Source organism: Leucopleurus acutus (genome assembly GCF_964270905.1).
Source record: "Leucopleurus acutus genome assembly, chromosome: 21".
Taxonomy (NCBI): domain Eukaryota; kingdom Metazoa; phylum Chordata; class Mammalia; order Artiodactyla; family Delphinidae; genus Leucopleurus; species Leucopleurus acutus.
In genome coordinates this window covers 16,968,594-16,984,509 of record NC_139163.1, presented here as the reverse complement: position 1 = coordinate 16,984,509, position 15,916 = coordinate 16,968,594, and the positions used below count along the sequence as shown (strand labels likewise).

The 15,916-nt window shown below is 38.4% G+C and overlaps 1 protein-coding gene across 1 annotated transcript in view; it reads left to right on the top strand.

Annotated features, from left to right (window-relative positions):
• The first annotated feature begins 2,477 nt into the window (after positions 1-2,477).
• The window catches only part of PCM1 (pericentriolar material 1), an 87,525-nt gene continuing 74,086 nt past the window's right edge, over positions 2,478-15,916 (top strand). Inside the window, exons 1-3 of the mRNA XM_082863950.1 lie at positions 2,478-3,030; positions 12,648-12,765; positions 14,766-15,011. Of these exons, the coding sequence (XP_082720076.1) occupies positions 12,670-12,765; positions 14,766-15,011 (342 nt within the window). The 5' untranslated portion in view covers positions 2,478-3,030; positions 12,648-12,669. The remainder of the gene's footprint in view (positions 3,031-12,647; positions 12,766-14,765; positions 15,012-15,916) is intronic.

Sequence of the window (15,916 nt, the reverse complement as noted above, 5' to 3'; positions counted from 1 at the left end):
GTAATCAGCACTGTTAGACGCACAGAAAAGTACTTAAAAAATGCAGGACAAAGGGTCAAAGATCATTGCACTGAAGCTGAACCTGGATTCAGTTGCAAATTACAGTAGCACGAAGGGCTTGATTTACCTGAATCATCTATTGAGATGCAGTTCTATTAATTGGTTTTGTGAACAAATTCCATTGGTAACTGAGAACAATTTGCTGTTGGAACTTAGACACCCATTCTTCATTCCTCCTACCCTTATTTTGCTTAAAACAAAGTTATCCCACAATTACAAACTGTCGAAAAATAAAGAAAAACTGACCAGTGTTTAAAACTTTCAGGTAGCCACACTGAAGACCTTAATTGTCACCGTGTTCTGGGGGTTTGTTTTAAGAGAGAACCTGTTTATATACTAACCTTAACAGGGCTGCTGCTGAGAAAAGAGAGTAAATAAAAAGGGACTTCAGAGACTATAGTTTTAGAGAACATTTTTCGATATTAAATTTTGATTAAAATCATCTGGTTCTTCTAAGGAAACTAGGGCGTTAATCCAAGGTGGAGTTAATTACTAACACTGATGATTCTCCCACTGACCAGCTGTACGACGTTTGGCCAATTAACTCGCGTGGGTTTATCTCCTCAGGTGTAAAATTAAGCCCAGATTGTAAAGGTCCTTTTGCTTCCACCCCTTCGTGACCGGGATGTGGGTAGTGGGCGACCGCACTCCGCGACCTTTTCTCCTCCTTCCGGCACTCTCCGGAGCTGGAACCACCCGCCCACCCACAGAAAACCAGAACGCGCCTCCACTCTTTTTCCAGCTGCCCAAGAGGGCTCCATCCGCTTCCGCACAGGCCTCGACCTCCTCGCCGGAAGAGCCGGAAGCGCCCAGCATGCTGGGATTTATAGTCATTTCCCTCGTGGCGAACGTGCGGGCGCGTATAACCCGAGAGCGAGTTGGCATTCTGGGATATGTAGTTCCTGGTGGTTCGTTTGTGTAATCGGCAGCCGTCTCCGGAGCCAGAGGTGACACCGCAGACTCCCGCCGGTCACATGACTCCAGTCTAGAGCGCTGATCGCACTGCGGCTCCCGCCCAGGCGAATTTCGCCCCCGCGCGGCCGTTGCCGAGGAGACGGCGCATGTCTCCCGGCGCGTTGCCCCCTCTGCAGTCCCCCCGCCCCTCTTCTCCCACCACAATGAGAGCCTAAGATGGCGGTGGCTGCGACGGTTGGAGCCGAGTAGCTGAGGTAGAAAAGGCGGCCATTGGGCCCTAAGCAGCCAGGAAACTTGGGGACTCTCCCTGCTGTGGTCTCTAAGGGAGGCCCGCCGCCGGTGGCGGTTCGTGGGGGCTGGCCGCTACTCCGCCCTTGGCGGGAGCGGCTGCTTCGTTTACAGGTAATGCCTGAGCGTCCCCAGCCCTTGGCAACCGAGGGCAGCGCGGCGTAGGGGCGGGAGAGCAACGGCCCTGGGACACTTGACTCCGTAGGGCCTGGTCTCGGGCCCACGCCTCTGTCTGGGCTCCTGGGGTTTTTTTGCTGCTTGCTTCCCGTCCCCTGGCCAGGCATTCCGCCCCCTACCCCGGACCGACCGACGCGATATCGGGGTGAGCCTCAAGGGACGCATCTTGGCGACCACAGAACCCTCCTTCTTGCCTCCCCGCCCCTCTCTCTTTTTGGCCCTGGGGAGGAGGCCGCCCTGCGACTCTGGAGCTCCAGGAATGTCCCTTGCTAGTGCAGGAAGCGGGGGGGGCGGGTTACGGTTTGGTTGCCAGGGGCAGGGGGTCTAGTTTTCCATAGTAAGGGGCCTTAGTGGCCGTAGTCTTCGTCACTGCGCCTCTCCCACCCTACCCCCCAAATTCTCTTCTGGTGGGGCTCTCGAGGTCCAGAATTTGGGGTGGAGAAGGGCTGGTGAGGAGCGACGCGACTTCGGGGTTGGGCTGTGGGCAGCGGGACTTAAGCTGTCTCGGGTGTTTTTAGAGCGGAAGGGCCGCGGGAGGCGTTCCTGGCTTTGGGGTTTCTACTTGCGAGGGGAATGTTCATTTCAGAGCTCTTCCCTCGCCTCTGCCGTTGCGCCCCTTCGCCATCCCTTACTGCTGGTCCAGTTTGGATGGGCCCAGGGTGGGGATAAACTAAATGCCAAATGGAATTCGGGGAACATCGCTTGCTTTGCAGAAACGGGGGTTTGGGGGTTACGTAGTAGGCCCCGCTAGGGAGGCGGGTCGCCCAAACTTTTCATCCCGCGGCTCACTCCTCAAGAGCTCGCCCTATCTGAAAAAAGAAAAAAGTTTTTTTGACCGATTGGAGATCTGTGTCGTTTGCTCTACGGGTGACGGATCGTGTCTTGGCGCTGGAAGAAGCGGGCTTTCTGGGCGCCCCTTTCACCCCCGCCCCATCGCTGCTTTCCAGACTCCGCCTTCTGGTATTCTCTGGTTACTGGAGTGGGTGTTGTCAAGCTTCGGTGCACCTGCTCCTTTCTTTCCCTATCACCTTCCCAGTTAGAGCCACTGGGAACCATTATAATTCTGAGTTTTTGGACTGAAAGTAAACCTTGTGTTTATGTAGTTACAGGGTTATTTTTTAATGAAGTAGCCAGCTTTTAAATAAACATTTTCCTCATCAACGGGTCTGCAAGGTTCTGGAAGTTTTGAGTGACAGGAAGTTAGTGACTTGATCAATCTGAAGAGTAAACTTGGGCATGGATTTTTTACATGATGATTACATTATATTCCAAAGTAGGTATTAAGGTATCACACTGTTGTTTGGTAGGATCTTACAAGGTTGGAGGGTTTAAACCTGTGTACCACATTGTTTTCCTAAAAGATGAAAGTAAGGTGATTTTAAAATAGTGATAAATTGGATTTTTCCTTTTCTGTTGATTTCCTGAACATACTTCAGGTTATAAATATAGTCAGTATTTGTTATTCTGTACTTCATAGTGTAATTTACTGAAGTGATTTTTTTTTTTTTTAAATCATAAACAGACAACAGTTTTGAAGTGTGAAACAGGAAAGGAGCCGTTTCTGAGCTGCAAAAACTAGTTTCTAAACAGGTAACTTGACATCATTATGTATGTTATTGGCCTTTGTATTATAGTTGAAGAAGACCTTATGATGCAGACTGTTATAAAATACCAGTGCGTGTAGTAAACAAACGATCTAGGTTTGTTGCCCTGTTTGCTGTGCTTTTGGCATGCCACTTTGGTCTGCCTTAATACTTTTGTTTGAAAAGAGTCATGTCATTCCTAATTATTAAATCCTAGAATAGCTTATGCAATACCTTTTAAATGTCTTTGTCTTCGCAGAATTTCTTCTTCAGCCCATTTCAGTTTGAATGTGTCCTGTAACAACTATTTGGATAGCCTCTTCTTCTGAATTCATTTACTCTTAAGTCATCTTGTACAACTTTTCTATAAGTTGGCTGTTTTTATTTTTTATTCACAAACCTCTACTTTTTGAGCTTATTATATATACTATTGATTGAAGTTGGTTTTTTTTTTTTTTTTTTTAGCTGTCTAAAATTACTTTAAACATTAGTTTGTATGCACAGTGCATTGTCAAATGCTGGTTATGTAAAGATATTCTCTGACCAGCAGAAAAAAGTCAATGTAAGTTCATTGAGGGAAAGTTAAGTAATTGTTTGCCAAGGACCATTCAGAAATTAAATGACCAAAGGATGAGGATTAGAAGAAATTTTTGTTAGAAGCATTTCAGCAATAATTAGTCTTTTAAAAAAAATCTCAGAAAATTTAATTCTATTGTTAAAATTTTAAGGCAGACCATTTTTAAAATATGCTTACTATATCCTTGCTTTCCAGGAAAGCAGACAAATCTTCAGCTCCCTTATGAAATAGGCTATCATGAGAAAATATAGATTGGTCATTGATTTATATCTTAATTATAATTCTTGGTATTTTTTTCTTTTAATTGAAAGAGTATAACAATAAAACAAGAAAAGTGGAACTCGGGAAAAGTCAAATGTGAGTTTGTGGATTAGAGTTCTTAACACTGGAGTGTGTAATAGGCATTTGGTAAAATAAAAACAGTTATAATATCAGTCATAAAATAATTTTCCTTTTAACACATTAGAGAAGATGGATAAAATAGAATAAAAATATAGGGCTCTTGAGTTAAACTCATTTTAAAAGACCTTCGTTTTCTCAGTAGGAGGTTTGGCCATTTGTAAAGGAGGCAAATGTATGTGAGATTTGGAAAAAATAGAAAGTGTTTGGAATAATCACACTAGGGAGTTTATTAAGAAGCCAGAAGGGGGTACATAGCAGTACATTCATCTTACAAATTTAATTCAGTGCCTACAATGTGCGACTTAATGGCTGTAAAGTACTAGAGATGTGGCAGTGAGCAAAACAGATAAAGTTCCTTACCTCAGTGAGTAAACCTACATTTTCCAAGTGTGAGTGTGTAGTATGGTATAATACACCTTAATAGTGGACACAGTCATTGCCATTTTATAACTATTTGACCTTACCTTTGAGTTTGAGAGTAGAAGCAAAGAGATTAGGTAATGAGGTTTATCCAGAATTGAATTCATAAAATGGGCAAATAGTTGAGTAGGCCAAGGATGCTAGCAAGTCATTTTTGGAATGGCTTACTTGGGTTTGTATTTGGGGTTGAGTAAGAAAGTGAGGGTTTAATGGATTCCTGGAAAGAGAAATGATCAAGGGGCTGGAAGTGTTCAGCAGGGCCATGAGCAAGTGAGAGAAGTAGAATGCAAGGTCTTAGGTTCAGAAAGAGGGATTTCAGAAGTTCAGGATCTTGAACAAATTATCTCTTCAGAGTAGAAATAGTATTGGAATAGAGAAGATGAGATGGATGTTGGAACTGAGGTCAGAGTTTAGAAAAATGGTTACAGATGTTCAGGTCATGAAAGCAGAGAATGAGGTGCAGAGTGAAACCATGAACCTGTTGTTACCAAGAAAAGTGTAAGACTGTCTTGGGATGGACAGTAGGAAGTGGTACCCAAGATAGGGAGAGTGGTATTTTTGGTGGTTAATTTGTTCGAAAGAGGAAGGTTAAGCATTGTTAAATAAGAATGGTCTGCAATTGGTATCCTTCCCCCCATGAATCTGAAAGACTAGGAAGAGTAGCATCTTCTTTTAGAAAGGATTTCTAAGGAAATAGTGCTTTTAGAGTGACTTGGGATTTTATTGAACCCAAAGAAGTAGGAGGAATATTTGGGAACAGATGGAGGATGTATAGGGAGTTTGTATGTAATGGTCCAGTGGAAAGGGATCATAGGAAGAGCTGTTATCAGTAATGAGTATGGGATGGAGTGGCAGTGAAGATTGGGATTGATTATAGCAGGGCATATAGATGTACCCAGGGAGTTATATGTAATCAGTGATAAGGAAGTGACAGATTTGAATATAAATTGCAGAGAGGGAGAGGTTTTAGCAAGCAGAATTTAATTGACCTCAGGGCTCTCATTTGCTTTTGTAGAGAGCAAGGATATATTAAATTTTCTTGGTGTGGAAATGCTCTACAGAGCAACTGTACCATAAGAGAGACCCAGTGCAATACTTGGTACATAGGTCTAATTAAATTGTTGATAATTCGAATTGAGTGTTATATATTGTAGTCTATTGTTGCAGTCTATTCATTCTCCTCCCCCCAATACCTTAAGAGTTTTAATTTTTTTTTAATTTAAAGAGGGTAATTATAGAAAGATATCTTAAGTTCTAGAAAATTATTGAAATTTTTAGGAAGTGTCAAATTGAAAGAACCAAGGGAAAGATCTGTATGGTTTTTAGGTACAGAGAAGAAATTGAGAAATTCCTCAAATGAAACTAAACAATCACATAATGCCAGAAACTTATGCATTTTCTTCTCAGTTTCCATTAAAAGTGCTTAGTATGCTTGTATTTCCTTTATATAATTAGTAAAAGAAATATTCCAAATAATGCAACCTTTAGAAAACTTGTGCAGATAACATAAAGTACCAGCTTTGGTTATTTTGTGACTCTAAGTAAATATTTAGAAAAAAACCTATAGTTTCTACATTATTTTATTTGGATGAGTATTTCTAAAACCTTGATTTACAGCTGTCAGGTGAGAAGTAAGGTATTTCCAAAGACAGTTATGAATAATTGAATACTATTTGAGAAATAATATCTGAATTTTAAAGATTTTAGGAAAAATAATCTTTTTTCTTTTCTTGATTAATTTCTTCTTTACTTTGTATTTTTATTTCAAAGGTAACTTTAGTCAACCATTGGTATTTTCATGGTAATTAATACTGTGATATTCTACTTAGATATATATAATACTTCTCTATAGTAAGAATCCTACAACAGGATTTTCTTCAGAAGGATCAGTCACTGAAAGTAGCTTATAAATTGCCGTGGTATTTTTGCATATCATATCCTTATAAGATAGGGGAACCAAATAAGGCTGTCAAAAATAGCAAAATGAAACCTATAAATAATAGTTTCAACTTAGTTTAGTAGGTCATAGGATGCACAGAATTGCTTGTTTGAAGTAGAATTTTACTCTTATCCCCATTCAGCTTCACATACCATCATCCATCACTTGTACTAGTTATCTTCCAATGGCTTCAACTTTTCCATCTCATTGTCTTTCTATTAAGCCTGCCTGGCAAAATCCCAACCTTGGATGGATTCAATGGAGTGTTTATACCAAGGCTGATGAGCACTTCTGGGGGAAAAAAATTCACACTGCAAATTAGTGACACATTAGTGATGTCAGGGAATGTTACTGCTCTCATCTGAGTCCTTAGTGCTGCCCACGTCACTCTTCCCCAGTCTCTCAGACACTGTCATGTTACCCTTGCACATTTAACGAGCAATCCTTTTTACTTCACCTCACTTAACAAACTCAGCTTCCTACCACCAAATCTGCTAACCAGCCTGTATCCAATTGTATCCTTTCTTTTCTTTTGTTTCAGTAAAAGAGGTGTTCCTTTGCCTCTCTGAAGTTAATCATTTTTCTTACACCCTGGATCCCAGCTGCTCCTGGTTTTTCGGAGACCACACAATTTATCTCCTTTGTCATTTGCATCTTCATTATCTCCCTCTGTGAGCTCTATCCCGACAAATTTTAAACGTGCTCAAGATACCTTCCTTTTAAGGAAACTTCCTCTTGACCATCGCCACCTGCTTTCCTTCACAGACTGATTCCTTGAAAAAATCACCTCATTACTTCCTTTATTTTTTCCCTTTCCCATCAATAAATGCATTTGTTATGGAAGTGATTCTTACCAAGCTTGTCAGTAACCCCCTTGTTGCTAAATCCAAGTGTACACTTCTCACTGCTTTCCTTATATGACAGAGTAACATCTGGCATTCTTATCATATCCTCCTTCTTTATATACTTCTCCCCCTTTCTAGCACATTCTTCTGGTTTTCCTCCTGTCTTTCTGTACCTTCTTAGTGTTCTTTTCCTTTCTCTCTTAAATATCAGTGTCTTTCAAGGTTCAGTCTTCTTCTCTTACTCTTCATCTTCTCCCTGAGCCTTCTTTTCCACTTTAAGTTCTTTTATGAGTTGATGATTTGCAAATCTCTCTAGCCTAGATTTCACTTCTGAAAGATCAGTATTTGCCCACTAGACATTTAATTTGGTGGACAGTAGGCATCTCAAATATTTCTAAAACTGAACTCATCTTCTCTCAACAGAAACTTGTTTCTTTTCACATTACTTTGAATGTATCATCCTATACCCGGTTGTTCAAGCTAGAAATCTGGGAGTCATCCTTTAACTCCTTCCTCCCTGCCTCGTCTCCCACATCATTACAGTCACCAAGTTCTTTGATTCTGCCATAAAAATTTTTCTTGGCATTGGTCCTCTTCTCTACATACCTAGTTTTTTGATTATTGGAAGTCTTTCTATACAAGTAATAGTTTATAATCATCATAAAATAATCAAAAACTATATAAATAATTATATTAATCTGTTTACAGAATAAAATTTAGAAGGTAGAGAGAGACCTGTAATTTTAATGGTGACTTTGAGGTGGTTAGAGAGGTTGACATAAAAAAGAAATGACTTGCCTTTGTTTTCTCCCTTTTGTAGGGCGAGATAGCTACTCCCGTAGAGAAATCAGCTGAATGTTAATACACTGAGAATTGACTCACATGCAATTATTTCTTTAGCTTCATACTGATGATTTTACTTCTTTAGGAGTGTGCCTTTTAAACCATGTTTTAGAAACTTACGTTAATAGTGTTCAAAGTCATTAGCCTGTAAATAGATCCCTAGAAAAAGCTCTTCATTTTAGGGGGAATTCATCATAATAAAAAATGAGTATAAAATATCTCTGAATATAGTCTTAATAATTTATCTTAAAGTAAACTTACCTTATTACTCAACTGATAGAAAATGTAACATACTCTATTAAAAAAAGAAGAAAAAGGGATTTCCCTGGTGGTCCAGTGTGTAAGACTCTGCATTCTCAATGCAGGGGGCCTGGGTTTGATCCCTGGTCAGGGAACTAGATCCCACATGCCACAGCTAAGAGCCCACATGCTGCAACTAAGACCCGGCACAGCCAAAATAAATAATAAAATAAATAAATATTAAAAAAGAAAATATAACATACTCTTTTACCAAAAAAATTGGTAAGAGTTTTTCCTAAATATTTTAATAATTTTCTGTTCTAATTTCCATTTTAAGATAAATTGCCTTTAGTAATGTTAAGTATCATTATCACCTCTACTGCTTATGTATTTTTTTGAGCTCCTGTTCTTTAATATTACAGATTATATTAGTACATCGAGAAAAAGGTACTTGTAAAATGTTTCATTTAAATGAGTCATTTCAGTTCACTGGGCATACCTCTTTATGAGTATCAGTTATTTTGCAAAGTTCTTAAATATATTTCTAGTATAAAAAATGATGTAAAATATTGCTGAAAATATATAAGACAGAAAAGAGCAAAAATCACATTCTACACCTGCAACCAAAAATTGCTTTCATGCAAGCATTTTTTTAATATAGTAAAGATACTAACTATATACTTCCTGTTTCTTTCAGATTTTTTTCTCAATTTGTCATTTACTATTCTCAGTATACTTGGGATTCACTTGTATATGAATCAAATCGGTTGAACATAGTCCTTTTATTTCTGCATTCCAAATAAGTAAAATCTCTATTTTTCAAGTCTGTTCTTTTTTCTTGTCTGTTATTTGATTCTTTCATCTTATTTTTCTATTTTTAATCTACTAGATAGTATATTGGTGTTATGATATAAGGCAGTCTTTTTCAATTGGGAGGGAATTAAGCTCTAATGCTCTAAGGCATCTGTTTCTTACTGTGAATTAATTCCCCTTCTGTGTGTCTGGAATGGTGCTGGGTATGTACCATCCTTGGGAGAACTGAGAAAATAGTTACTCAAATCATTTTTCTGTGTTTGTGTTTAAGATGAAGCATCCTAGTTTAGGAAGCCTGTTAAAGCTCTAAATAAACTTTTTTCAACATTGTTAGCAAATTGTCCCAACCACTGAATAATCCAATACCACACAATTGTTGTGAAGATTAAATGATAAACGCATATAAAATATTTAGCATGGTGCTTGGCATATAGTGAACAAAATAGATGTTAGCTATAATTACTTTTTGTCATTAAATTTTTTGAATTGGGTGTATTTGAGGATTTTCTTTTTGGGTGGTACTAATATAACCATATAGATACTTAACGTGGTTGAGTATCTTGGGACTAGTTTTCTACTCTCTTGACCTCTCTTGCAACTCTTGCTTTTATTTTTCAGATAATTTTATTTCCAACTACTTGTTTATTCTTCCAGATGGCTTTTAGAATCATTCTGTCAAATTCCAAGAAGAATTCCAGTGGGATTTTTCTTAGTATTTAATTAAGTTTATACATTTAGAAAAAATGGTATTATGTTTATAATATTTAGCCTTTTCATTAAGGGACATAGTTTGTTTTTCTGCTTATTCACATTTCTGTTATGTTGTTTTATAGAGTTTAATAGTGCTTCTTATATATGTTTAACTGAATCACTCTGCTGTACAGCAGAAATTAGCACAACATTGTAAATCAGCTGTACTTCAATTAAAAAAATAATTCTTCTTTACATAGGGCAAAACTATATTATTCCTAGATAATTTTATTTTTTTGCCACTGTTATAAGTGATATCATTTCCACCCAGTATATTTCTAACTGGTTATTTGTGATATTTTGAAGTTCTCTACGTTTTTAAAATGAATATTCTTTAAGAATACCACGTTTTCTCTTTTCAGTATTAATATTTGTTTCATATTTTTCTATTTTGTACAAACAATTTCAAAACAATGCTAAATAACTAATATGTATTTTGGTCTTTTATTTAAAAATTGTTTTTAAAGTTTTTTTTTTGATGTGGACCATTTTTAAAGTCTTTATTGAATTTGTTACAGTGTTGCTTCTGTTTTATGTTTTGGTCCTCTGGCCAAGAGGCATGTGGGACCATAGCTCCCCGACCAGGGATCCAGCCTGCACCCCACCCCACCACCCTGCCTTGGAAGGTGAAGTCCTAGCCACTGGACCTACAGGGAAGCCCCGTTTTGGTCTTTTAATAGGAATATTCTTCATATCTTATTTTAAGATCATTGGCTATTGGTTTAAAATATACTTTTCAACTCTTTAGAAAATTTTTAAAGTAACATATGGGGCTTCCCTGGTGGCTCAGTGGTTGGGAGTCCACCTGCCGATGCAGGGGACACGGGTTCGTGCCTCGGTCCAGGAAGATCCCACATGCCGCGGAGCGGCTGGGCCTGCGCGTCCGGAGCCTGTGCTCCGCAACGGGAGAGGCCACAGCAGTGAGAGGCCCGCGTACCGCAAAAATAAATAAATAAATAAAAATAAAATAAAATAAAGTAACATATGCTCATTGAGTATAACCTTTAAAAAATTTGAAGTTTTACACCTGAAAATTATATGATGTTGTACGTCAACTATACCTCAATAAAATTTTTTTTAAAAAGTAATAAATGCTATTGAAATAAACAGCATAAAAATACACATACCTGTAAGGAAGTACCAATGTATTTGTACTTTTTAAGATTTTTTTCAAATTAAGTGTTGAATTTTATCACTTTTTATTTTGAGATGATAATATTTAACCTGTTTAATGTAATGTATTATTCTAATATATATCCTAGCATTCAAATCCCCATGGGATAAATCCTGCTTTGTCATGGATGGTTAAAATCCTTTTAATATTATACTCTAGTAAGTGGGAGAAGTTAGGATCTTAGAATCAAAGCAACTTGGATTTGTATTCTTTTATGACATTTTTAGCTGAATGACCTTGACAAAATTAACTGACTTCTTTGCATGTTAATGTTAGTATCAGTAAACTGAAAAACCTATTATAATCCTGATGTCTAATGGCTTACCCTGCCCCTTGAGTTACAGATAAAGTTTATCTCACTGTCTCCCCTTTCACTCAGTCCCCCTCCAACCCGAGCAGTTCCACACCCAGTGGAAATACAAAGTCCTCCACGAGATCATGTAGAAATCTTATTTTCTCATGATTATCTATGCTTCTGAACCTTTGCTTGTACTATTGCTTCTTCCATTTCTCAGCTCTTTGACCCAGGTGTGAAATTTAGTACCTTCCTTGATTTTCACAAAATCCCCACTTTTTTTTAGTGGGGAGAATTTGTGACTTTAGTAGACTATATCAAGATCTAGGGAAAACTATGAGGTAGCAGTAATATAATTTAAAATAGGGCAGTAGGGGGACTTCCATGGTGGCACAGTGGTTAAGAATCCGCCTACCAGTGCAGGGTACACGGGTTTGATCCCTATCTGGGGAGATCCTACATGCTGTGGGGTAGCTAAGCCCATGCGCCACAACTGTTGAGCCTGCGCTCTAGAGTCTGCGAGCCACAACTGCTGAAGCCTGCATGCCACAACTACTGAAGCCTGTGCTCATAGAGCCCGTGCTCCGCAACAAGAGATGCCACCACAGTGAGAAACCCGTGCGCCTCAACGAAGAGTAGCCCCCCGCTCGCCGCAACTAGAGAAAGCCCACAGGCAGCAACGAAGACCCAATGCAGCCAAAAATAAAATAAATAAATAAATAAATTTAAAATAGGGCAGGAGACATTGCTATGTTTAAATGTTTTTAGCCACTGTATTCTTGGTTTTTATCGGCCATTTCACCTACCTGGTCCTGTTTCTCTCTTGCTGCTTTCTTTTCATCTTGCTTACCATTACTTTCCCATTAAGACCAAACCTTTCTTCATGTTCCATGCAGAGCCATTCTACCTTCTTTGAATCTTTGACACAAAACAAATGCCCAGGTCTTTGGGGGTATTAGTTTCTTTTCGAAGAGCAGTTTTGGTTCTAGCTATTAATAACTTTTTCCTACCTGATTACTCTACCTTTTAGGATTGTGTTGAATAAATTAAATTGAATAACCTTAAAGTATGCAAGCCAGCTGACACAGTGGATATTCTGAGATTTTTCCTTCCCCTCCCCATCACTTTGGCTACTTAATGCATGCTAATCGTACTATGCCTATGGCAGCTAAATCATTTCGTCTGTGATGTGTAGTTGACAGTGCCTCTTTTATTTCATAAAATCAGCTTTTCTGATATTCTTTCATATTGCTAAGCTTCATGGAATTATTTAAATTACAATTTGTTTTTATGTGTTAGGAAAGTTAGTTTTCACTTGTTTTGCAGAACATTAATTATAAAAGCCAGTATGGCCACAGGAGGAGGTCCTTTTGAAGAAGGCATGAATGATCAGGATTTACCAAACTGGAGCAATGAGGGTGTTGATGACCGACTCAACAACATGGTAGGATATCTTACTATTGATGGTGTGTCGTTGGCTGCTAATGTTAGAATGCAACTTTCCCCTGACTTAGCCAAGTCATACTCACTGAAACTCTTTGAAAACACATTTTTTCTTGCTGTCCAAGATATTAAATGACCCTGGGCTATTTGTTATATTACTTTAAGACATTTTTGTTTGTAGGTAACATATCAACTTGAGTTAGCTTAAGCCAAAAAGGAGATTTATTACAAGGATATAAAGATGTTTTATGGAAAACAACTTAAAGGAATATAGCTGGGTTTTAGGAAGGGACTAGAAAATGCAACCAGAAAGTTGTCAAGAATTACTTTTTCATTACGCTGACTCTTTGCTTCTGTGTGCCTCTGCTTAACACAACTTCTTTTCACAGACCAGTTTTCTCTCCTCTGGTCCATGTGGTATACTATGGCTGCCCCTTCATTCTAAAGTTTTCAGCTATGGCTGCAATTATATACTGACTAGTTATGTCTTAGTTCCAATTTGAAATTTTAACATAGGATTATCCCAATTTGGATTAGATATGCATCTCTTTTCCAGTCATATATGGCCAGGATTGGGTGGGGTAAGTAGAACAGGAGGTTGGCAGGAACACCCACACATGGATTGGGGTGGAGGGACAGTTTGTAGAGAAAGGAGTTTTATTATAAAAGAGAAAACTATCCCAAAAGATTTTACTAAAGTAAAACTAAAAGACTCTTCCAATATGGCTAAAGTGGGAATTTATATCTTTTTTGTTGAATGCGTTATGTGAGTATAGCTAAGTAAATAAAAATGTTTTCTAGTTAAAATATTAAGCATATTTTTGGGCTTCCCTCGTGGCGCAGTGGTTGAGACTCCGCCTGCCGATGCAGGGGACATGGGTTTGTGCCCCGGTCCGGGAAGATCCCACATGCCACGGAGTGGCTGGGCCCGTGAGCCATGGCCGCTGAGCCTACGCGTCTGGAGCCTGTGCTCTGCAACGGGAGAGGCCACAACAGTGAGAGGCCCGCGTACCAAAAAAAAAAAAAAAAGAAAGAAAAAAAATAATTAAGCATTTTTTGTCATTTCATATTAGACCTTATCATGTAGTACATTGTTGCCTATAGAAAATAATAGTTATATTTATTGCTTACTATATGCTAGGCACTGTGCTAGCTGTTTTATGTACGTTTTTTCTTTAAAAATTTTTTTTTATTGAAGTATAATTGCTTTACAATGTTGTATTAGTTTCTGCTGTACAATGAAGTGAATCAGCTATATGTATACCTATATCCCCTCCCTCTTGGACCTCCCTCCTCCGCCCCCATCCCACCCATCTAGGTTGTCACAGAGCACCGAGTTGAGCTCCCTGTGCTATACAGCAGGTTCCCACTAGCTATCTACTTTACACACAGTAGTGTATTTATGTCAAACCTAATCTCCCAGTTTGTCCCACCCTCCCGTTATGTATGTTATTATTAATCGTGTTTTAAAGGTGACACTATTTTAGAGATTAGGAAACTGAGATCTTGGGAAGTTTAATAAATTGCCTGGAGTCACACAGTGGGGCGTTTCTTCCTATAACAATAATTGCTTTAGAACACAGGTTGATTCCAGATCTGTCTACCTATATATACTGACTTTAAAGGAGGCCAGTAAAGATATATATAATTTATTTCACTATTCAGTTTATAAATAGTAACGAACCATTTTTAAAAACGCTTTTGAAAATATTCAGACTGACGCTAGGTTTGGAGTTTGGGTATTTGTATTTGTTAATGACCTATGATAGGAAAGTAATTATTTTCTGAATAATTATAATTTCAGCACAGTTTGAAATTTAGGCTAGGTGTAGTGGAGGGACAATGGGTTAGTACAAGTAAATAATTGTCTCTAAGACTATATATTTATGTGAAAAATGTTTGTCATTTAAAATTTTAAGACCAAAAATTTTTAAGTGTACCAAAATATTTTCCTGATTTGATAGAGGCCAGATTAACCTTTGCCTGTACTTTTTTTTAAAGGATTGGGGTGGCCAACAGAAGAAGGCAAATAGATCATCAGAAAAGAATAAGAAAAAGTTTGGTGTAGAAAGTGATAAAAGGGTAACTAATGATATTTCTCCGGAGTCATCGCCAGGAGTTGGAAGGCGAAGAACGAAGACTCCACATACGTTTCCGCATAGTAGATACATGACGCAGATGTCTGTTCCCGAGCAGGCAGAATTGGAGAAACTTAAACAGCGGATAAACTTCAGTGATTTAGATCAGGTTTGTAAATTATTTTAAAAATCAAGTTATGACTATGGAAAATATTGGCAAAAGACTAAATAGTTTGTCTTAATAAATTTGAGCTGTTTATTTCCTTTTTCTTAGTTTCTGTGCATATGGAGAGAATGTTAATCCGTTGTGATGGTACTGTGTTCTTTGGAGGGCAATAACGTCCTTATTTCTAAACTTGCTGAGGACAAGTCTCTTGGGACTTTATTATTATACTGTATGACTAACTTAAATGATTTCATTTTGAAACTAAATTATGCATGCTAGTAACTGAGTAAGATTGCTGTTAAGCAAAAGGGAATATCCAGTTTAGAATATTTGTCATTTGTTAAGTGTGGGATGTGCTGGCTTATCTCAAGTTTAGAATAAAACAGTTGTTTGTATTTATAATCACTGAAATCAAGTTTAGAACTAAAAGCAAGTAGAAATGATAATGAACTCTTAACATTTTACTGTCACATCTGTACTTCATAGAGATAAGTTTTCCAAATATGCATAAAGGTAGATTCAAGTCTGGTATGATGGTGATGATCATATATCATTTAGTCACCTATGTGTTAATTATTGAGCATTTACTGTATGCCAGGCACTGAGTTGAGTACTTTATCAGACAATGCTTCACATTGACACATCTTGTTTTTAAAATTTATTTATTTATTTTTGGCTGCGTTGGGTCTTCCTTGCTGCATGTGGTCTTTCTCTGGTTGTGGCACGCGGGAGCTACTCTTCCTTATGGTGCGCAGGCTTCTCATTGCGGTGGCTTCTCTTGTTGAGGAGCGCGGGCTCTAGGCACGCGGGCTCAGTAGTTGTGGCTCGCGGGCTCTAGAGCGCAGGCTCAGAAGTTGTGGCACATGGGCTTAGTTGCTCCGTGGCATGTGGGATCTTCCTGGCCCAGG